This window comes from Tursiops truncatus, chromosome 5, assembly GCF_011762595.2.
Source record: "Tursiops truncatus isolate mTurTru1 chromosome 5, mTurTru1.mat.Y, whole genome shotgun sequence".
Lineage (NCBI taxonomy): Eukaryota > Metazoa > Chordata > Mammalia > Artiodactyla > Delphinidae > Tursiops > Tursiops truncatus.
In genome coordinates, this window is record NC_047038.1 from 66236252 (window position 1) to 66260674 (window position 24423).

Genomic DNA, 24423 nt, shown 5'->3' on the forward strand with positions numbered 1-24423 from the left:
GTGGTAAACTTAACATTATCATTTACTGTATGAGGTTAGAGGCACTGACACACCTGTTTCACTCTATTCCCTTGATATACTGAGAACAAATGTCATTTGAGAATTTTATGAAATAATAAATATTTTAAAAATCCTACATTAATTTCCTAAATTCAAAACACTGAATTTAGCTTACAGGTAATTATTAGTAACATAACATGCATAACATAAAAAACATGCACTATATCGACTGGGAAAAAATTCTGTGAAGGTGTATTTGATACTTTTATTATCGTTTCAAAACGGCATCCACCTTGACTGTTATAAAATTAAAAAAATTTTTTCCTCCCTCACACTGGATAGAAACACGAATTACTAACATACTACTGGAAACATTTTAGAATAAATAATTGCAGGAAAAGTAAACTCTTCAGGAAATTAGATATTTTTGTTGCTGAGATGAAGAAATACCATGGATCACAAAGATGACAGGAGCCCATGGCTTGTTATGTAGGACATAAACCCGGAATATGATATTAGATAAAGTGTTGGTTATTTAATCTTGTATTAAATTTTATGTCTTGGAAATACTGAGTATTATGGCCGAGTTATCTACCAGAGACTATATTTTCAATGCCCAATACAAACAACCTAATATTCCAATAAGGACAAGGTTATTCCACAAAACAGAAAATTAGAAAAGAATGATATATTACCTCTCACCACTTTATATGTGTAAGGACAGTCCTTGTCAGTCCTGCAGTACTGACCCCTGTGAGGAGTGACCATTGCCCCAGAACACTGCAAAGACAGAAAGTCAGAGGGCCAAAGGGGCACCTCTTCTGCCTGCTAGACCCAGTTTACTGCTGCCTGGCAAACCCCAGTGAATTGTGGCTACAGTTTAAATTTATAGCAAAACAAAACAAAACAAAACAACTTCTCAGTCCATATCAGAACCCTAAGCAAATCTGACCTGCCATGGTCAGGACCCGGGAGTTGTTTCCTTGGCTTTAGAAGATCCAATGCCCCAAGCAATTGGAGCAGTAAAGCAAGTCCCACCAGGGCACTGGTTCCTACCTTGGTGTTGAAGTCCAGGGCATTCTGAGATGTTTTGTACAATTCAGGATACTTCAACATATTCTCTTTTCTGCATGATCTCTCAAATATTCCCAGAGTTAAGGGCGGCATTGCTGTAAACATCTAAAGTGCACAAACTCGTCATTATACCAGGCAGCCAAACTCAGGGTGAACATCTATCTCAAAGCATTCAATAGAACAGGAATAATAAAAAGTCCTAAACTTACCACGTTATAAAGACCTATGCACCATCTCTCAAAGAGGATCTGTCCAGAAAAGCCATTAACAAAGGCAAACCAGATCTAGGAAGAAAACAATCCCAAACCCCCCAAATTAGAACACAAAAACCATAAATTCGTTGCTTAGAATCTGCTGTATACTCAACCACTGCATAAAAGCCTCACTGACATAGTATTTTCACGACTCTCTTGAAAATGGCATTTTTTTGGTTTGCTTTTTAATTCGAAGGGATTCTTTCGTAAGGTCTTTGCTATTTAAGTCAGAACTGGTTCCACTTGTTGAATCAAAAAAGAACTATATCAATGGGCAGTCACAGACTATAAAAAAAATTAGATATAACCTTGTTTCCTAAAAGGCACTTACGAGAATATATTTTATGCAATTAAAATTTTAGAGCTTTAATTCCCTTTTAAAATATCTACCTTCTGATAGCTATTTAAAGATTATTGTTGTTTTCATTATAATTAAAAATTTGTTTATTTAGAAAATAAAATAGTTTCCTATAATAATATCATCACCATTTATTTTCTTCCACTTTGGTTGTATTCATGTAGTAGCTCATTTATATATATTCATAGATTTATCTTACTGGGAAGCTGTATGTAGTGTCATGTCCTGCTCCTCTCCTTAACATTATATAATACACATTTTTCTTAAGTTGTTACATGTCCTTTTTTTTTAATTTTTTAATTTTTTTAACGTCTTTATTGGAGTATAATTGCTTTACAATGGTGTGTTAGTTTCTGCTTTATAACAAAGTGAATCAGTTATACATATACATATGTTCCCGTATCTCTTCCCTCTTGCGTCTCCCTCCCTCCCACCCTTACATGTCCTTTAAAATGATGTTAATGGACATATATCCCCTACAGTGTGGCTATAACTATTTCTGGATATTTAGCTTGCTTCCGGTTTTTGCTATTATACATAATTCTGAACTGAATATTCTTGTACAGAAATCCTAAACATCTCTATTTCTTAGGATGAATTATTTTTTAATAAAAATAGCTTTACTGAGGCATAATTGACATACAAAAATGACACACATTTAATGTATACAATTTGGTGAGTTTGGACATATGCATGCATGCATGAAACCATCACCTAATCAAGGTAACAGACATATCTATTACCTCTAAAATTTCCTCATGTCCTTTTTTCTTTTTCCTTTTAGGATGAATTCTTAGAAGTAGAATTAATGGGTCAAAGAACATAACTTTTTCTTTTTTATGGTTCTTGATAATTATAGCCATCAGAATGCAAAATTTGAATACATTAAAATATATTTTTTAATATAATAAATGTGCTTCTTTATATAAAAATATTTTGTAGCTTAAATTTATGCTTTGATTAAAAACAAATCTTTAATAGAGCAACACGTTCTTATACATTTTGCAGTTCTCTTAAAAACTGAAAGCTTAACTTTGGCTACAAAATTAAGGGGCAATATAGGGAAACTTTCTCCAGCATGTTTAAGACAAATGGAAAATTAAAGTGAATATCAGTAAATCAATAATCCCTGAATTATTTTTTTTAAAAGCAGACATAAAATGTAATTAAAAATCACATTAATCTGGAAGAGTAAAATGTCTGGTCCAACAATGAGATTATATAAACACAAACACAAAGCCAAAACATAACAACCACCACCGAAAACCAGTTAGGGGACAGCAGTCTGGACATGCCGGTCAAGTGAATTTTTGAACTGGAGTTGCAGGGACTTTGCTACACTTCACGTTTCATTTAACCTCATTATGGAAGCATGAATTGCTACAAATTCACCATTTATCAATATGTACCCAGGCTGGCCTCCCTATGAACAGTTTCTGTACCCACATTGATCTTTTTCCTTTTTATAGCGGAAAGGAATGACTGAGCGTATATAAAAACCAATGTGGGCTTCATGAGATGGAAAAGAGAACAAAGTAGCAATAGCACATGAAAAATAAGTCCAAATTGTGTTAGGCTTGTAACACACATTAACAACAAAAAGAACAAAAGCACAGAAATCAGAGGTAAATCTGAAATTCTTACTTGCTTTGCTACATATATTTACAGAAAACATTTGAACATGTGCCCTCTGCTAGGAGCCAGATCATTCACTGCTACATGCAAACTTTAAAAGAACCTAGCATCCTCACATAAGTTAAATTTATTCCTTGGGGTGCTGCTGAGTTTTAAACTTTTTTTTTTTTTTTTTAAAGCATTAAGTAGACACCAATGGACAAGACAGACTTCAACGCTATCTATTGTGTTTTCACACTTGGCCTTTTTGAGATGTGGATTATGTAAATACATATTTGTGATGCTCTGGGTGATGGTAATGTTCTCCCTGAAGGCGACTGTGATCTATTGTGGCATTCAGATTTCTTAGGGTATGATGGTAATATAAAGAATTTTTAAACACAAACTTTCAGTTATGGCCTTAGTAGTCTAAGAAGATACAGTCTAATCTTCATTGGTCTGAAGAAAGCCAAAGCTGCATGCATACCAAATTCCTCTAATGGGCATGATTTGGCTCAAAGCTTATAGTTATAAATGCATTGGTAATCATCAATACTGCATAATAGGAGAAATTTATGTTAATAAATGTGTGTGTTAATAAACATTTGTAAATGTGAATGGTCTCCTGGTCTCTTTGTACGTAACTTTTGGTGTTGATTAAAACACCACTATGAGCTTGAAATTCAGGAATCTCCCTCAAATCAATGGATATTTACATGACATTTCCAGTTCAAAATAACTTGCAAATAAACCAGCATGCTCGCAGTCCAAGTTGATTTGAAAATGCACCACTTGAAGGTTTTATGAGAGAAATGCACACATTGTTAAGTGGAAAGCTATCAACACATTTTTACCATTTCATTTTTCCTACTGAAAGGTATGTGAACATGTTTCTAGAAATACTCTTCCTGCACTTTAGAAAGCTAATATTCTAATTTCTTTTTTTGAAAAAGGAGAAATGACTAGATAGGAATTGATCCTTCCAATATAGTACACATCTTCATACAAATATTTTGGCATTGAAGTTTACAAATCTTAAAGGAAAAGAGGTTTTTTTAACAGTGAAGAAGTCTACCAGAAGGCTGATTTCAAGTTAGTCTGAGATTTGTAGTTAAAAGATATATTAGAAACGCATCCCATACTTAATAAAACAACACCTAAATTACTATAAACACATAAAAGTCCCTCCTTTGACTCAACAAAATCATGGATGCAAAAAGAAAACATCAGCCCCCCTGGGGAGGTATCTAAATTATTTAAAGTCACAGGAAATCCATATCCCAGCACAACTTGCTGGGAAAGTATCACCTCATTGACTTTAATCAAAGCTTCTGGAAATTAGAAACGCTACACTGCTTTGGGATCTTCCTGGAAAACCTGGATGTGACTGATTATTTGAAAGAAAAGGTCTTATTTTGCTAGGAAGGAGTCAGATGTTTCAGAGAAATTGAAAAAAAAATCTCTTTAGAAAATGTCAGTAATTTCAATGAACACCTAGGGTTGCTGCTGGGCAGCCACCATAAGCAAGTGCTTTATACTGCCACCTGCCAAATCCGTATTTATTTGTTTGACTGTAATTTATGGCAATGGAGTAGCTAGATAGTGACATTCCCGGCAGTATGGCAATGGCAAAAGCAGTTTTTGCAGATAATCTATAAAACCCATAGCATTCCATACCATTCCTTTATTAGCAAGGAAACTTCAGACCTTCCTGTCTTGGTATTATTTTCTAACTTCCATGTCCTAGTAGAGGCGTGGCAGTTAAAACTTCACAGACATTTCCCCGATTCCCCGATGAAGCATTTCTGCATATTAAACAGCAGCTTACAAATAGTCAGTGAGTACTCTGCTCCCACGCCTGAACAGCACAAAAAACTGAAAGGGGAGATTCGAGACTGGCAGTTGTCCTCACTAGAGACATTCAATGATGTGTTTTCTGTCTATTCATTCACAGTATTGACGTGAGCCATTAACATCTGCAGAACTTGTTTTAGCTGGCAAAAGTTGGGTATCTGGGAATTGATTTAAGAGGTCAATTCATTTCCAAGATAGTTGAATTATATTCAAAATACATTTCCATAAACTGTTAAAAGAAAAATAACTTAAGAATGAGATTTCCAGTAAAGTTTAGGACTTGCTTCCCTTTCAACATGTATAGAATCTGATCAGTGTTAAATATCTCTCAAAGAGGCTTTAAATTCAAAGCCTAGTAAAATTTAGGGCCAATCAACCACAAATCACATAACTCTGGATTTGAAACAGAGCATGCAGATTTAGTTTTTCATTTGAGTTTAATATATTTTATTTCTCCCATTAGACATAATTTTGACCACTTCATTGTTGATTGTCAAATAGATTTAAGAAGTGGCAAGTTGAGTACTCTTATTTCTTTTCACAAAATTAATACTTTGTAAGCAGATTTGTTGCTGCCAGTGGCTTTAAACTCCTCGTACCTTCAAGAGTATACGTAAATAAACTATAAATGGATATTCTTTTGAAGGTCAGTGTCTTGGGATGAGAAGAAAATATAACTAGAAAAGTTAGGACTGGGAATTACAAATAATTATATTAGAAAATAATCACAAATTTATATAAACAAAAAGAATATTTTGTATGATCTCATAAGCTATTTTGGAAGTGCAGTTTGCTTCAAAACACAGACTATTCCAGACCAAATTCAGCAGTAATGAACAATAAGTAAATTCATAGATTATCTTATTTATGTTTCCAAGTATTTAAAGTGTCTATTTTATCTAATGGGTTGCAACCTAATTATAGATTTTTAGTGACCAATAAATAAAACTGCCTGTACACTTCAAAACTAAGTTTTATTTTTATTAGTCTGACTCATAATAAGAACTATGCTCAATCAACATTTTGCTAAGGAGATAAACATTCAGACAGAGGCATAAAGAACAGCTGAAGCAAATATACAGCAGTTCCCAACTAATGTATCAATAAGGGAAATGTGGAGTCTACTGATTGTTTTGTTTATGGTGTTACTTCTGTGGTGTGAAGTATGGGATATTATTTCCACATGGCATATGGTTAGGTTGTGTCTCTTCTGACAGATGTGTAGAAACAGTCAACAGAGTAGAGGGCAAGGTGGCATAAACAAACATCTGTAAGGGACCCCAAGGCAGATTTATGAGGGTGTAGGCAGTGCCTCTGACAGGACTGGAAGATGGAGGGTTTTCTTAACAAGCTATGGAGAGCTCATTGTCATGCTTTGTGAAGCTGCAAGAGGAGAAAGAAACTGGTAACACCTAGAGTTTAAGTATTACAAATATAGCTTCTGATGATAAAATGGTCATATGTTAAAAAAAAAAAAGATAAATAACTTATTTATCACATCCTGAGTGTTCAGTTTACTTATTCATCTGCTGGTGCTGTGCTATCCAGGGGGGTAGCCACTGGCCATACGGCTCTTGAACACTGGAAATGTGATTAGTCCAAACTGAGATATACTGCATGTGTAAAATACACAACAGATTGTGAACACTTAGTATGAAGAAAAGAATGTGAAATATTGCATTAATAATTTTTATAGTGATTCCATGTTGAAATAATACTATGGAGTATATCGAGTTAAATGAAATATAATTTAAAATTAATTTGGGCTTTAATTTTTACTTGTGGTTAATGTGGTTCCCAGAAAATGTAAAATTACACATGTGGCTTGTTCTACATTTCTATTGGCAAGCTTCTGGAGGATAGGGACCTTGCTTGATTTACTTTGTACTTGGTGAACTAAGCCTGGTGCCTGGCATCCAGTAGGTACTGCAAACATGTTTGCAGAACAAAATGCCTCCTTTTAAAAGTGATATTCCTGACCCAGGTTAACTTTTCATGTTAAAAAATGATGTTATGTGTGTACATGAAGAGGAATATAGAAATTCCTTTGACACAGGAACTGAATTATTCTGATAATTTTTAGACAAATTCCTCATTATCTAGACTCTTGTTACCTACCAAACTCAGAAACCAAAACAGGCCCGAACAGCAAGAATACTTGTATATAATTATGTAAGTCTGAGACATAATAAGAACTACAAGATGACCAATATTAGCAAAACTACTTGTGTATTTTTCCTGATTAGACCCCTTAGTAGAACTGATAGCCTCAGTTTTATGTCCACTATTCCCTTCCTTTTCTTTTTAAACACAGTTTTGCTTGTGTACATCCCTAAACAGTGTACTGTCTTCTCTTGTATGTTTTTGAACTTTATAAAAAAAAAATGCTACATAGTTTGTAGTCTTTTAAAAGCCAAACACATTACTTCATTAGCAATTATAATTCATCATTTCTTACCAAAGCAGTATGTTTTTAGCCACAATTTCAACATAATTCTCCATGGCTGACGAACTTTTTGTTTTAACATATTTAGAAGTTATAAAAAGTGGGCAAATGAAGGATTAATTAAAATGATAAGGAAATGCCTTCACACAAAAAAGTTTCAAATATGTATGCAAATGACAAGGATTTTTAAACTGAACTTGGGATTACCTCAATAATATAGAGGACTATATTCTTGTAGAAGCAGTACAAAATGCACTTGGAGACTCTGTTATAGTTCCAGGCACCATGAACCATCAACAAATTCTTCAAATATTTGAACTAAAATAAGAATGGAAAAAAATTAGTATTTTCCTCTTCATAGTGTCAGTTGACAGAGACAAACAATGTGTTTTACAGAAATGGTGCTTTACTTGAGCTATGGAGTAGTCAGAAGAATTAGCTGCCTGAAGGCCTTCATTGCCACTTATTCCAACTCCAACATGTGCCGTCTGTATCATGCTGACGTCATTTGCTCCATCACCAATGGCAAGTGTTATGACTTTAACTTGTTTCTTAACCATCTCAACAACTTCAGATTTTTGAAGAGGAGAAACCCTTAAATTAGAACAAATTATTAATCAATTTTGTTTTTTGAAAAAAGGAATTTTAAGGTGTCATTGTCTTGAAGCATAAAAGCAGCAGAAGAGACAAATGAATAGGTCTCTAAAAAATCATCACGGGGGCCTCCCTGGTGGCGCAGTGGTGGAGAGTCCGCCTGCCGATGCAGGGGGACACAGGTTCGTGCCCCGGTCCGGGAGGATCCCACATGCCGCGGAGCGGCTGGGCCCGTGAGCCATGGCCGCTGGGCCTGCGCGTCCGGAGCCTGTGCTCCTCAACGGGAGAGGCCACAACAGTGAGAGGCCCGCGTACCGCAAAAAAAAAAAAAAAAAAATCATCACGGATAAGTCTTAGGTTTACAAATGTTTAGTTCTCTGTGAGCCTGGTTTGCCACTTTAAAGGAAAAATAAAGGCTTGGAAGCAAAACTCTAGGTGACAGATAGACGCTACAATGCCTTGTTAAGTACTAGTTTACCAGAATGTGTGAATAAATTTGTTTTAAAAAATGACATTTGAGTTCAGAAATTCCATTACTTCCTAACAAATAATATCAGAACTTCTAATTCTTCACTTTTGAATGAAAAAGAAGGCCAGAAAGGCTGTTGAATGGTAGTCCAAACACTAACTCTTCTCCTATACCTTGAAAATAAAAGTTTTGAGCCTCCATAAGCTGATCTTAGATGATATACTATACATTTAAAACAACTTAAATTAACAGTAGGGAATTAGCTAACTTCTCAACTTGTTCTCAGCCACCGTGGTGAATCAACCAAAGTAAATACCAAGCGCTTGATTACACAGCTCACGTGCCTCAATTTTCTTCCGAAGCTACTAACCATGGCCAAGTAGAATCAAGTAACCTTTTATACAAAGGTGGACCAGGAACACAGAACACCAGCATCCATACCAAAATCCTATTTGGTATTAACTTTGGAGCAACTTAGCACAGACTTTTAAACGCAATTTGAGAAACAGTCACCAGGACACTCACAGAAGAGTTCAATGACAGAATATGCATTGGCGTGATTAACTTAATCTAGTATCCATGCTACCTTGGCGATTAGAGAGAAAGAAAGAAAAACTGAACAGTGATCTGGCTCAGTAAACTATTAAGATAGTAATGAACTACTGAGAAACAACTAATATACACAATGTTAGTGGACAAGAGCAATAACCCAGAGCTAAATTCTTTATCAAGGTTAAGTACAGTAAGTATCCGCTGGAACATCTGGTAAATCATTTATTATTCAACTTAGAAATGAAGATCATGACTCTGGAAGACTCAATCCATCTTTGCACATTTCCCTGATTATCTCCTTAGGGAAAATTCCTAGCAGTGGATGTTCTGCACAAATATGTGCCTTTAGGAGGTCCAGCTGCCCTTCTCAAAGCCTTCAGCCAAGAACAGATCTGGTCTGAGTTTGAGAATCATTGTGTTAGACTGTGAGTTGCTTGCAGGCTGAACCAGGCTCCTCATCTTTGTATTCTTAGCGCTGATCCAGAGTAGGTACTCAATAAATGGCTGCTACATGAAAGAATCATTTTTAATTCTTCCCTTGGAAGAACAGCAACAGCACAAAATGACAACAGTACACAATGACACAACTGTGAATACAGCAAAAAATGGATGAGTATCAGGCCATTAATGGGCTTTTTCACTGTCAGCCCTCATTTTTCTTCAAAGCAATTTTCATTTCATTTTCACATTTTATTTAATTTTTCTTAACAGGCTAATATAAATTGGTTAGCCCACTGGCTCTAGGCCAATGTTTTAAACATGGACTATAGCTGACATTTAGTAAATGTCAAAAAAGAATTCTCACCAAGAAATGATCTAAAAAGCAAATGGGAAATGGGCATGAAAAGAGAGAAGCATTTGAAAACATTTATCCAATTCCCTTTACAACTTAACAGGCTCACAATCTAAGTACACTGTGAAGTCAAACCGTGGGATCATGGGAAACACTGGTATTTATTTTGGTTTTTTTTCATAAGCTGAATGTGTAACAAAGGATAAAATCTCTGCACGGTGAGCTAATATTAATGATTTAAAGAAGCATCAGAAAAAAGCTGGATTAAATTTTGTTTTCTTTTTTCATGGCTATTACAACCAACTACTGCTTTCTCTGCTTGACACTGCAATTTTCAATGCCCCCAAATTAAAACTGGCTGAGGATTTTTACCAACTCTATGGATGTGGCTAACTCAGGTGTTAAAAGCAGAGCATGAATTCTCTAGGCGAGAACAATGCTTGCTTTTTTTTTTTTTAAAAAGACGATGATGTAGTGAGAAACTTCCCAAAATTACATTGCAACTGCCACGAGCAAGGGTTATCTGCTTCCATTATCAAGATACAAGTAGACAACTGGGTTGGAAGAAGATTCAAGAAACAGTAGAAGACTTGGTATCTGATGGGTTTGAAATAGTAGTTGGTTGCTAAACAAAGATGTCAGATTTAAGTGAGAATTCATAAAATATACGTACTTAAAACATTTAACTCAAAATATAAATGTATAAGCTTGTGATGTAGGGCAAAGAACCATATGTTGCAAAGGGGTTTGTGTTTGAAATTCTGCATATTTTTCTTACAGAAACCTCACTCACGAGGCACAATCCATGGTTTGTTTCAGTTAGTGGAAACTACAATATAATGATGCCCTCCACCCAGTTTACTGTTATCTTATCCCTAGATTCAACAGCAATTTTTTTCAGCAACTCAAGAAGTCTTTCTATAGCATTATATCTGGTTCTCCTAGCAACAATTTTGGTTAGATTATTTTTTGGTGGCTTATGAAACATTTAATTCAGTGATGACTACTTTAAGAAGTACAACAGGAATAAACAGATTAAGGGACAAACACCCCCAAATTCCCGGTAAGCACCAAGTCGACTCGTTGAAGCAAAAGTGCAGGCATGCACTAAAGAATGTCCTTCCAGCCCAGTTTACTTTCTTGACTTTTGTAAACTTGCTTCTATATCTGTACAATTTCCAGAAGAGTCTAGAACAACCTTACCACACAAGTTAATTCTTTCAAATGCCTATCAAGAACCACACATCCATGGTTGAGAGTGTCTAAAACCTAAATTTTTACAAATATCAATAGTGATCCAACGCATAACTCAGGGACATCATAAAAGTGCTCTGTTTTCTACCCTAGATTATTATTTTTTTTTAACCACCCATGGGTCTGCATCAGGACTTAAATTATTCACGGTTCTCTTCTCTTCCACTGTTGCTCTTTCTTCTTTGGAAGAAGTCAGAGCCTCTGCGGAAAAGGACTAAACATCCAGCATTTGCTATAAAGTCGTTTTCTTCCCTGTGGCTCCACAAACAGAGGGTGGTCCTTTGTGATACAACCTAGCGGCACACTGAGTGCAATATGCTTTTCAGATATTATCTTGGCTGCAGTTTCTGCACGTGTTATTCATTATTTTTCTTATTTGCTATGTAGTAACTCTCACTGCCCTGTGAACATTAGGTTGGAGTACTGGAAATTTTTACCATTTAAACTGGAAAGTATATAGGGTGGCCCATCTTATATGAGCCTCATTTTGCACCCTTTTAATGGGATTAGCTAAATGAATCACCTTTTTGAATGGAATATGGATAAGGATTATTTGTGTGTGTATATACACAGTCACATAATAAAGAATATTTTAAGGGACTTTTTATAGGTAGCTAAAAGAAGTACAATAATTTATCTTACTGTATTGTGTTTTTAGGTTAATAACCTAGAAAAATCTCACACATATATTAAAAATGAGGCTGATAATATGTTAACTTAAAAACATATTGCAAACTTAAAAGTTACTATAAAGTTGCTTTTGGAAAGTAAATCTAGAAAAAAAATTAAGAACATAGAAGAACACAGTATTTCTTAATTATCCTGAAGTGCTTTGTATAATGACCCTGTATTTACAGAGCCCCTGTATTTAGGAAGCTTGAGGACTGCTCCTGCTAACTCTCTAGAGGTCAGGATCATTAGTGGGGCACCTGCTTTACTTTCCTTTGCAACAAACTTCCCAAGTTTTCTCTTTGTGAATATCAGTCTATTCCCCATTGAGTCATATTCTGCTGACTAATAAAGAAATTACAAAAAGAGAGAAAAACCTAAGAGAAAAATTTATGAGATCTTACTTAACTCTTTGAACTAAAATGTGTAGGCTCATTTATAAAGTTTTGAATTGAGGAGGAGTTAAATATGGCAAAAAAATCTGTGTTACATGCACCAAAATTTATGCAAATATTGTAACACTTCCAGAAACTCACCATCAATTTACTACTGGAATGAAAACAGCCACTTAAATAGCAAATCCTAAAAATGATTCTTAGCATAGGGTACATAATGAAACATTCACCCACTTCTAGGTAAGAGAGTTGTGTTATTCAAATGACTGATGAGTGAGTGCTTTCCTAGTCTGCAAAAGCAACATCTGTTGACACACTGTGAAGTCAGAGGCATCAAGGGGAATTTATAATACAGGGAAATTGAGTCTACAGAAACAAAATACAGATAGCCTTGCCACAGGGCAAAAAAAAGAAAGTATCTTTAAAAAAGATTTCCTTTTGCAATGCATTTTAGATGCAAAACTTCTCTTTTGTGGAATTTATGTTGTTATAGGTAAACTTCCGTTTCAATGGTTTAGATAATATTTTAAATAATGACTGATCACATTGACAGCGTATGTTGGAATATGCACGTATGTGTGTGTGCATAGGCATCCTGAACTATTAATTGGCAAACAGACCTTTAGTGCGTTTAAGGCACTAAAAAGAAAACTCCTAGAAGAAATCTTTATTATAGTATTCACACCATAGAACAGTTTGCCACAGCGGTACTGTTCATTAAAAAAAAAAAAAATCAATCTACCCATCTATCCATCCATCTAATTATCTGGGACCCAGCACTGTACTCAACACATAGCAGACTACTCTAAGCAATAGGAACTAAAAAAGAATATAGTAGCAGTGCCTTAAAAATATTAATTTGGACTGTTCAAAAGATATATACATACCTCAATTAAAAATACTTTATTGCTAAAAAATGCTAACCATCATTTGACAACACAGGGTTGTCACAAACCTTCAATTTGAGAAAGCCTGAAGAATCCAATAATCCTTTACATAGTTCCTCTATACTGTAGGTACACAGCAGACTGCCTTCTAACAGTGAACTGTCAAACATGAATAAGAGTTGTAATCTTAGCATCATGGATAATTAGATGAATTTCTCTTTCTTGCAAAATTTCCATTTATTCAATTCCTTTACTATGTGATGAAATTTCTATGGAAGAATATAAGGAGAAGAAAGGAAAAGAGAGTAGAAGATCTCAGAACCCTCCTTCTGCCCCTAAGAGTTATTACTTAAGGACTTTTATTGAGCCGCTGTCTCAGAAAATATTAAGAGCCTATATAACAGGGGTTTCTCTATGGACTCTCGCTTTAAGAAGACAGGAGTGGTAGAGAGAGACAGAAGTTTCTCCAACATGGGACAAGGCCCAGCCACCTCTTTTTGTCTAGGGAGCCTCACTTGATAGGACTGGTGGGCTTCCAATTAGGAAGCACATCCACTCAAGAAGGCTGAGTGCTTCTCCCTTTAAGCTCTGCCCTATGGTGACATGGCTCTCAGAGTGGTAAGACCTATGGCCACCATCTCTTCCCATTCACCATATCTGTTCGGGGACCATATGGGCACTGATTTTCTTCCCCTTTCCCATGACTCTGGGTAGGTAACGAAAGGCTGGAGCTTCTTTGGGCTTAAATAAAATCAACTTGCCCTTCTTTCCTTCCATCCTCCATCCCCCACTTGCCTTTTTTTTTGAATTCTCTCCTACGTGGATAGGTTTCTCCAAGGAACCTTCTCTCAGAAATACCTAGTAGAAGATGGAAAAAGTGGCAGCACAGACTATTGACAGAAATTGGAATAAAACCCTGAAGATGTCATGAGTTGAAAAAGGAGTTCACTAGATTTCAGGGTCACAATTATCAGTTAACACAAAATCTGTGATAAACCTTTGGGGAAACAGGAAATGATGGATGACTATTAGAAGGTAAATGGCATAGAGAGAAAGAGTGGTGTGCCAGAGCCCATAGATGAACAATCAGGTGGGAGAAGCTTTCCAGCTGTACTTTTTGCTCTCCATGGTACCCTGTGCAACCCCAGGCTGACCAGTGTGAGGGGGCTGAGACCAGGCTGGATGGAGCGAAGGGGCTCCTCTCTCATTGCAACTGCGAACTTTGGCTTAGGCCTGGAACCTGTCGAAACTCAAAGTCCACAAAATAATGTGCTTGAAAAACAAAACACACCAATTCCAGGATTATCCTCAATGTTCTAAAGCTTAAAACCTCAGGAAAATTCTCACCTCATGCCTTGGAAGAGGAAAGTCAGAGCTTTCTGGTACACCTCAGGGCATGAAGCCAGGCAGGGACAGGTGCCAATAATATGGGTGTGCTGGGAACCCTTGAATGTTACCTCACTCAGGCAATTCCATCACAATGTGGCTGCCTCTAGCAAGAGCAGTGCTTGGGTAAAGGAACTGGGGGAAAACAGGGATTCACTAAGCTCAGACTGAACCCTGTCTCCAAATTTGCCTCAAGTTAGGACCCAGCTTTCACCTTTCCCCTAAAAGGAACATTACTGCCCACTAGAGCAAATGGGGAAAAATAGTCTCACAGGGAATATTTATAAGACAGAAGATCATGAGCACAAAAGAAATACAGTAACTTATAAGAAAGAAGAACTTGTAAAACCAGATATAACAAGAATTTAAAACAAGTATGGGAAAAAAAACCCTGGAAAGATATGGAAAGATACTGGAAACATGAAACCGGAACAAGCAGTTATAATGAAGAACCAATCAAAAATAAGTTATATAAAAAAAAACTACTAAAATAAAGAAGCCAATAGTAAACTGAGTAGTAAAAATGATAGAACCCGATAGTGCAAACAAAAAATTTTCCCAAAAGAAATCAGGAGATTAAAGGACAGATTATGAGAAAAATGAAATGAAGGAATAAAGTTGACTACACATATATATAATGGGAGTCCAAGAAGAGAATAAAAAAGAATAAAATGAAAAAGAATAGTTAATAATTTTCCAGAATTAAAGAAATATATCCTTAGATTGAAAGGGCTGTATTAATACAGCACCAAAAAGAAATGTAAGAAAGAAGTATCTACCACTAGAAACATTATGGTTAAACTAAGATTAAGAAACATTTCTGAAAGCTTCTAGAGAGAAAAAGTAGATCACTTACAAAGAAAGTAACCTGACTGCTCCTGAATGCATGCACAAAATTACTTTAATACATTCAGTACCTGTCTCTTTATGGGGGAGGGGGAGGGAAGGGAAGACATACTAATACATATAGACAATAAGCACAAATATGGTTATCAAAAATTAGAAATAATCAGACACAGCATAGTTATAGATTGTAAAGCTTTCAAATCAGATGAAGAAAATCTGATTCAGACAATGGAAGGAGGGGGAGAAAAAAGAAACAAAAAGCATAATAAATGGAAAACACAAAATAAGATTGAAGACATGAGGCCAAACATGGCAATAATAATAAATATAAATGGGTTAAATTCATTGATTAAAAGACACAGATTCTCACATTACTAAAACAAAAAGATCCAGCAATATGGTGTCTAAAAGAGACACACGGGCTTCCCTGGTGGCGCAGTGGTTGAGAGTCCGCCTGCTGATGCAGGGGACACTGGCTCGTGCCCCAGTCTGGGAGGATCCCACATGCCGTGGAGCGGCTGGGCCCGTGAGCCATGGCCGCTGAGCCTGCGTGTCCGGAGCCTGTGCTCCGCAACGGGACAGGCCACAACAGTGAGAGAGGCCCGTGTACAGCAAAAAAAAAAAAAAAAAAAAAAAAAAAAAAAAAAAAAAAAAAAATTAAAAGAGACACACTTCATAAAAACAGCTAATATAACACTTATTTGTTCACTATGTTCTGAGCACTTTACTTGTTTTATTTCGTTCAATTCTCAGAAGAGCCCTATATGAGATAGATTACTAGTATTGCCATTTTATAAATGAGGACACTGAGGCACAGAAAAATTACATAACTTAAAGTAAAGCAGCAAGTAAGTGGTGAAGACAGAATTCAACACTAAGCAGTGTGGATTTAGAGACAGGACAGCATTCTTAGAGGCTATGTTATACAGAAGGATTGAACATAAGGGTTTAGTGGAGAAAAAAAAGACAAGGCCCGTACGAAACAAAGGAAAGCCAGGTTAGCAATTTTAATACCAGACAGAATAGAATTTAGGTCACAGAAAAGGCCACAGTGGTCAAAGAGAAATCTTTATAGTATTCCTCTCATCAGAAATGTTCAATTAGCTATATAAAAGAAAATTTGATAGCATTTCTAAGAGAAGCATAATTTAAATAATGCACTGAGTACATATATTAATCCATTTATTCCTCACAATTCCAGGAGGACAATTATTTTTATCTCTATTTCAAAGATGAAGAAAACTGAAGCTGGAGAAGTTAAGCAATGTGCTACTCAGCTAATAAGAGGTGGAGCCTGGACTTAGACTCTGGAAAGTCTGGCTCTGGAGCTTGAGTTCTGGATCATCTGGCATTACAAACAGAAGAAAAGGGTGGACTGTTTAATAAGCAGTGTTGGGAGAATTTGCTCACTATGTAAAAACGAATAACACTGGATCCCTTCTCATTCACAATACAGATATAAAAAAATAAGCTTAAAGACCTATCCAAAAAACAAAACGCCATAAAGTTAACAGTAGGAAATGTTGGAGAATACCTTTGTGAGTGAGAAGTTCTTACTATCTCCAAAGCACAAACCATAAAGGGAAAAATTAATGGAATTTGACTATCTCAAGGTCAATGACTTCTGTTCAAGGAAGAATACCACAGGCAGAATTAAGAAGGGAATCAGATGAGAAGATATCTGCCATGTCTATACTCAACAAAGAATTGATATCCAAAACACACAAAGAATTCTAGTACGTAGGCAGAAAGAAATACAGGAAACACAAGAGAAAGCTCTGTATCCCTATCCTTTTTCAATGTGCTACTTTTCTTCATAGCAAGTGTTACCACTGACTTTATATGTCTGTCTGATATATAATAAATTGTTACTATCCACAGACACACAGCACTTATTGCCTTTTGAATATGCGTATGTGTATTTATTTTATTGAATAATAGCTACAATGTGAAGGCAGGGAGTATTTTTTTCTATTGTTCACTGCTCTATTTATAGCACATATACAGGTGCCTGGCACATAACGGGTTCTTGAAAAACACTGGAAGGAAGGGAGGGAGGGAGGGAGGGGGGAGGGAGGGAGGGAGGGATGGAGGGAGGGAGGGAGGGGGAGGGAGGGAGGGAGGGAGGGAGGGAGGAAGGAAGGAAGGAAGGAAGGAAGAAAGAAAGAAAGGACTTCAAGAGCAGAAATCCAGAGAGGTAAATTGTTAAATAAAGAACTACTCAATCTCCCTAGTAATCACAGAAACAAAAATCAAAACAAGGTGCTACTTTTCAAACATCAAACTGGCAAAGTTATAAAATAAGGAATAAGGTGTTTAGGGAAACAGCAACCTTCCTACATGGATATGGGAGTACACACTAGTGCAGCTATTTTGGAGCAATGAGACAATTCTGACTGAACTGAAATATATATATATATTTCCCACAGCCAAGCACTCCCATTCCTAAGTATATATCCTAGAAGAACACTTGTGTGGGTGCATACATTGGATATTCATTTCAGCACTTTCTGTGGTAGTAAAGATTTAGGGTCAACTCATGCGGCTATCACTATAAGAGATAAATAAAATGGTGTATATTCATCAGGAAAATAGTAAGCGGTGGTGAGAAGAAATGAACTTGTCCTACATATGGTAACATGAAAAGGTCTCAGAAACATGCAGAAAAATAAACAAGTCAAAAAATTTATGATGGAATGTCATTATAAATACGTGTTTATTCCTCAAATCGAATCACATATAACAATATTATATATTTTTCATAGCTACACAGATATACAAATAAAGTATTGCAGATGGATGGGAACATATTAAATACTTGAGACTGTTTGTCTAAAGAGGAGTGAAAAGTGACTGGTGATGAAGGGCAAACACTAAAATAATATATAAAAATCCAAGAAGAATTTCCTTTAGTTCAAGATTCCACGATGCTTCCAGCTTAGGGAGAAGGTGAGCTGGCATATCTTCCACCTTGATTCCTTGGCTGCCCTTGTCTTCTAGCACCTTGCTGGCACCTCCCCCTAGAGGGAAGGCACTGGGGTGACAGAGCAGGATCCATGTTTGTGGTCCTGGGTTCCTCATGTATCTCTTGCTATTGACACTTCATTTTAAAACAAATTGACTTCAGGAAATATCCACATTTTAAGGAATTTTCTTGAATCCAAGGGCACAGAAAGATTGAATGGAGATGCCAGACTGTGCAGCTGTCACCACAGAAAGAATATCAGTCATTTTTGAGGAATCATGAGGAATCATGGAGGAAGGGAAACATGCCAGGTGAGGAGAGATGGGCAAATGTCTCAGTTTTCAAGAAAATAAAAGAAAGAGCCTATAAATTACAGACTCGGGAGTCTGGGGTGAACTCCATCAATATTACAGAAAAGATGTGTCAAAATCGACTCCCTTTACTGTTCATTCATGAGCAATCGACATTCCATAATGGGTTGGCTAACTATGGCCTGAGGGTCAAATCCAGGCAGCATCCTATTTTTACATAAAGTCTTATGAGATCATAGCCACACCCATTCACTTACATATCGTCTAGAGCTGCTTTCAAACCACACTGTCAGAGTTAAGTAGTTGTGGCAGAGACTGTATGGCTTGCAAAGCCTGAAATACTTACTATCTGGCTCTTTACAGAAAAAGTTTGCCCACCCTTGCTCCATTTTAATGTTCCCTCTTGGAAAATGCTACGTGGAATCATCTCTTCTTTCGTGCCTCAATATAAAGCCCATCAGGAGGAGCTTCAAGACGGCGGAAGAGTAAGACGCGGAGATTGCCTTCCTCCCCACAAATACATCAGAAATACATCTACATGTGGAACAACTCCTACAGAACACCTACTGAACGCTGGCAGAAGACCTCAGCCCTCCCAAAAGGCAAGAAAATCCCCACGTACCTGGGTAGGGCAAAAGAAAAAAGAACAAACAGAGACAAAAGAATAGGGATGGGACCTGCACCAGTGGGAGGGAGCTGTGAAGGAGGCAAGGTTTCCCCACACTAGGAAGCCCCTTCGCGGGCGGAGACTGTGGGTTGTGGAGGGGGTAAGCTTCGGAGCCACAGCGGAGAGCGCAGCAACAGGGGTGCGGAGGGCAAAGCAGAGAGATTCCTGCACAGAGGATCGGTGCCGACCAGCACTCACCAGCCCGAGAGGCTTGTCTGCTCGGCTGGGAGCTGAGGCTCGGGCTTTGGTCGGATCCCAGGGAGAGGACTGGGGTTGGCGGCGTGAACATAGCCTGAAGGGGTTAGTGCGCCACAGCTAGCCGGGAGGGAGTCCGGGAAAAAATCTGGTGCTGCCGAAGAGACAAGAGACTTTTTCTTGCCTCTGTTTCCTGGTGCGCGAGGAGAGGGGATGAAGAGCGCTGCTTAAAGGAGCTCCAGAAACGGGCGCAAGCCGCGGCTATCAGCGCGGACCCCAGAGACGGGTATGAGACGCTAAGGCTGCTGCTGCTGCCACCAAGAAGCCTGTGTGCGAGCACAGGTCACTCTCCACACCTCCCTTCCTTCCGGGGAGCCTGTGCAGCCCACCACTGCCAGGGTCCCAGGATCCAGGGACAACCTCCCCGGGAGAATGCATGGCGCGCCTCTCAGGCTGGTGCAATGTCACGCCGGCCTCTGCCGCCGCAGGCTCGCCCCGCATCCGGACCCTTCCCTCCCCCTGGCCTGAGTGAGCCAGAGCCCCCAAATCAGCTGCTCCTTTAACCCCATCCTGTCTGAGCGAAGAACAGACGCCCTCTGGCGACCTACACGCAGAGGCGGGGCCAAATCCAAAGCTGAGCCCCGGGAGCTGTGAGAACAAAGAAGAGAAAGGGAAATCTCTCCCAGCAGCCTCAGAAGCAGTGGATTAAATCTCCTCAATCAACTTGATGTACCCTGCATCTGTGGAATACCTGAAGAGACAAAGAATCATCCCAAATTGAGGAGATGGGCTTTGGGAGCAATTATATATATATATTTTTTCCCTTTTTCTCTTTTTGTGAGTATGTATGTGTATGCTTCTGTGTGTGATTTTCTCTGTATAGCTTTGCTTTCACCATTTGTCCTAGGGTTCTGTCTGTACATTTTTATTTTTTTTATTACATAAAAATTTTTTTAATACTTATTTTTTATTTTAATAAATTGATTTTTATTTTACTTTCTTTTCTTTTCTTTCTTTCTTTCTTTCTTTCTTTCTTTCTTTCTTTCTTTCTTTCCGTCTTTTTTTCTCCCTTTTATTCTAAGCCATATGGAGAACAGGCTCCTGGTGCTCCAGACAGGTGTCACGGCTGTGCCACTGATGTGGGAGAGCCAACTTCAGGACACTGGTCCACAAGAGACCTCCCAGCTCCACGTAACATCAAACGGTGAAAATCTCCCAAAGATCTCCATCTCAACACCAACACCCAGCTCCACTCAACGACCAGCAAGCTACAGTGCTGGACACCCTATGCCAAACAACTAGCAAGACAGGAACACAACCCCATCCATTAGCACAGAGGCTGCCTAAAATCATAATAAGGCCACAGACACCTCAAAACAAACCACCAGACATGGACCTGCCCACCAGAAAGACAAGATCCAGCCTCATACACCAGAACACAGGCACTAGTCCCCTCAACCAGGAAGCCTATACAACCCACTGAACCAACCTTAGCCACTGGGGACAGACACCAAAAACAACGGAAACTATGAACCTGCAGCCTGCGAAAACGGGACCCCAAACAGTAAGTTAAGCAAAATGAGAAGACAGAGAAACACACAACAGATGAAGGAGCAAGGCAAAAACCCACCAGACCTAACAAATGAAGAGGAAATAGGCAGTCTACCTGAAAAAGAATTCAGAATAACGATAGTAAAGATGATCCAAAATCTTGGAAACAGAATGGAGAAAATACAAGAAACGTTTAACAAGGACCTAGAAGAACTAAAGAGCAAACAAACGGAGATGAACAACACAATAAATGAAATTAAAAATTCTCTAGAAGGGATCAATAGCAGAATGACGGAGGCAGAAGAACAGATAAGTGACCTGGAAGATAAAATAGTGGAAATAAGTACTGCAGAGCAGAATAAAGAAAAAAGAATGAAAAGAATTGAGGACAGTCTCAGAGACCTCTGTGACAACATTAAATGCACCAATATTCGAATTATAGGAATCCCAGAAGGAGAGAAAAAGAAAGGGACTGGGAAAAAATTTGAAGAGATCATAGTTGAAAACTTCCCTAATATGGGAAAGGAAATAGTTAATCAAGTCCAGGAAGCACAGAGAGTCCCATACAGGAAAAATCCAAGGAGAAACACGCCAAGACACACATTAATCAAACTATCAAAAATGAAGTACAAAGAACAAATATTAAAAGCAGCAAGGGAAAAACAAGTAACACATAAGGGAATCCCCATAAGGTTAACAGCTGATCTTTCAGCAGAAACTCTGCAAGCCAGAAGGGACTGGCAGGACATATTTAAAGTGATGAAAGACAAAAACCTACAACCAAGATTACTCTACCCAGCAAGGATCTCATTCAGATTTGACGGAGAAATTAAAAGCTTTACAGACAAGCAAAAGTAAGAGAATTCAGCACCACCAAGCCAGCTCTACAACAAATGCTAAAGGAACTTCTCTAGGCAGGAAACACAAGAGAAGGAAAAGACCTACAATAATAAACCCAAAACAATTAAGAAAATGGCAATAGGAACACACAATTTGATAATTACCTTAAAAGTAAATGGATTAAATGCTCCAACCAAAAGAGATAGACTGGCTGAATGGATACAAAAACAAGACCCATATATATGCTGTCTACAAAAGACCCATTTCAGACTTAGGGACACATACAGACTGAAAGTGAGGGGATGGAAAAAGATATTCCATGCAAATGGAAATCAAAAGAAAGCTGGAGTAGCAATTCTCATAACAGATGAAATAGACTTTAAAACAAAGGCTATTACAAGAGACCAAGAAGGATACTACATAATGATCAAGGGATCAATCCAAGAAGAAGATATAACAATTGCAAATATTTATGCAAACGACATAGGAGCACCTCAATAAATAAGGCAAATACTAATAGCCATAAAAGGGGAAATCGACAGTAACACAATCATAGTAGGGGACTTTAACACCCCACTTTCACCAATAGACAGATCATCAAAAATAAAAATAAATAAGGAAACACAAGCTTTAAATGTTACATTAAACAAGATGGACTTAATTGATATTTATAGGACATTCCATCCAAAAACAACAGAATACACATTTTTCTCAAGTGCTCATGGAACATTCTCCCAGATAGATCATATCTTGGGTCACAAATCAAGCCTTGGTAAATTTAAGAAAGTTGAAATCGTATCAAGTATCTTTTCTGACCAAAACGCTATGAGACTAGATATCAATTATAGGAGAAATCTGTAAGAAATACAAACACATGGAGGCTAAACAATACACTACTTAATAGTAAAGAGATCACTGAAGAAATCAAAAAACACCTATAAACAAATGACAATGAAAACACGACGACCCAAAATCTATGGTATGCAGCGAAAGCAGTTCTAAAAGGGAAATTCATAGCTATACAAGCCTACCTCAAGAAACAAGAAACATCTCAAATAAACAACCTAACCTAACACCTAAAGCAATGAGAGAAAGAAGAACAAAAAACCCCAAAGTTAGCAGAAGGAAAGAAATCATAGAGAACAGGTCAGAAATTAAATGAAGGAAACGATAGCAAAGATCAATAAAACTAAAAGCTGGTTCTTTGAGAAGATAAAATTGATAAACCATTAGCCAGACTCCTCAAGAAAAAAAGGGAGAAGACTCAAATCAATAGAATTAGAAATGAAAAAGGAGAAGTAACAACTGACACTGCAGAAATACAAAGGATCATGACAGATTACTACAAGCAACTATATGCCAATAAAATGGGCAACCAGGAAAAAATGGACAAATTCTTAGAAATGCATAACCTTCCGAGACTGAACCAGAAAGAAATAGAAAATATGAACAGATTAATCACAAGCACTGAAATTGAAACTGTGATTAAAAATCTTCCAACAAAAGCCCAGGACCAGATGGCTTCACAGGCGAATTCTATCAAACATTTAGAGAAGAGCTAACACCTATCCTCAAACTCTTCCAAAATATAGCAGAGGAGGAACACTCCCAAACTCATTCTGCGAGGCCACCATCACTCTGACACCGAAACAAAGATGTCACAAAGAGAGAAAACTACAGGCCAATATCACCGATGAACAGAGATGCAAAAATCCTCAACAAAATACTGGCAAACAGAATCCAACAGCACATTAAAAGGATCATACACTATGATCAAGTGGGGTTTATCCCAGGAATGCAAGGATTCTTCAGTATACACAAATCAGTCAATGTGATAAACCATATTAACAAATTGAAGGAGAAAAACCATAGGATCATCTCAATAGATGCAGAGAAAGCTTTCGACAAAATTCAACACCCATTTATGATAAAAACCCTGCAGAAAGTAGGCATAGAGGGAACTTACCTCAACATAATAAAGGCCATATATGACAAACCCACAGCCAACATCATCCTCAATGGTGAAAAACTGAAACCATTTCCACTAAGATCAGGAACAAGACAAGGTTGCCCACTCTCACCACTAGTATTCAACATAGTTTTGGAAGTTTTAGCCACAGCAATCAGAGAAGAAAAAGAAATAAAAGGAATCCAAATCGGAAAAGAAGAAGTAAAGCTGTCACTGTTTGCAGATGACATGATACTATACATAGAGAATCCTAAAGATTGCTACCAGAAAACTACTAGAGCTAATCAATGAATTTGGTAAAGTAGTAGGATGCAAAATTAATGTACAGAAATCTCTTGCATTCCTATACACTAATGATGAAAAATCTGAAAGTGAAATTAAGAAAACACTCCCATTTACCATTGCAACAGAAAGAATAAAATATCTAGGAATAAACCTACCTAAGGAGACAAAAGACCTGTATGCAGAAAATTAGAAGAC

General features: G+C 37.4%; 1 protein-coding gene across 8 annotated transcripts in view; it reads right to left on the minus strand.

Annotated features, from left to right (window-relative positions):
- The window catches only part of ATP8A1 (ATPase phospholipid transporting 8A1), a 242128-nt gene that overhangs the window by 51389 nt on the left and 166316 nt on the right, over positions 1-24423 (minus strand). For all 8 annotated transcript variants that reach the window (XM_019928250.3, XM_019928247.3, XM_073805203.1 and 5 more), the window contains 4 exons: positions 8011-8194; positions 7808-7918; positions 1284-1358; positions 1057-1179 (listed from right to left, as the gene is read on the minus strand). In XM_019928250.3, coding sequence (XP_019783809.1) covers positions 1057-1179; positions 1284-1358; positions 7808-7918; positions 8011-8194 — 493 coding nt within the window. The remainder of the gene's footprint in view (positions 1-1056; positions 1180-1283; positions 1359-7807; positions 7919-8010; positions 8195-24423) is intronic.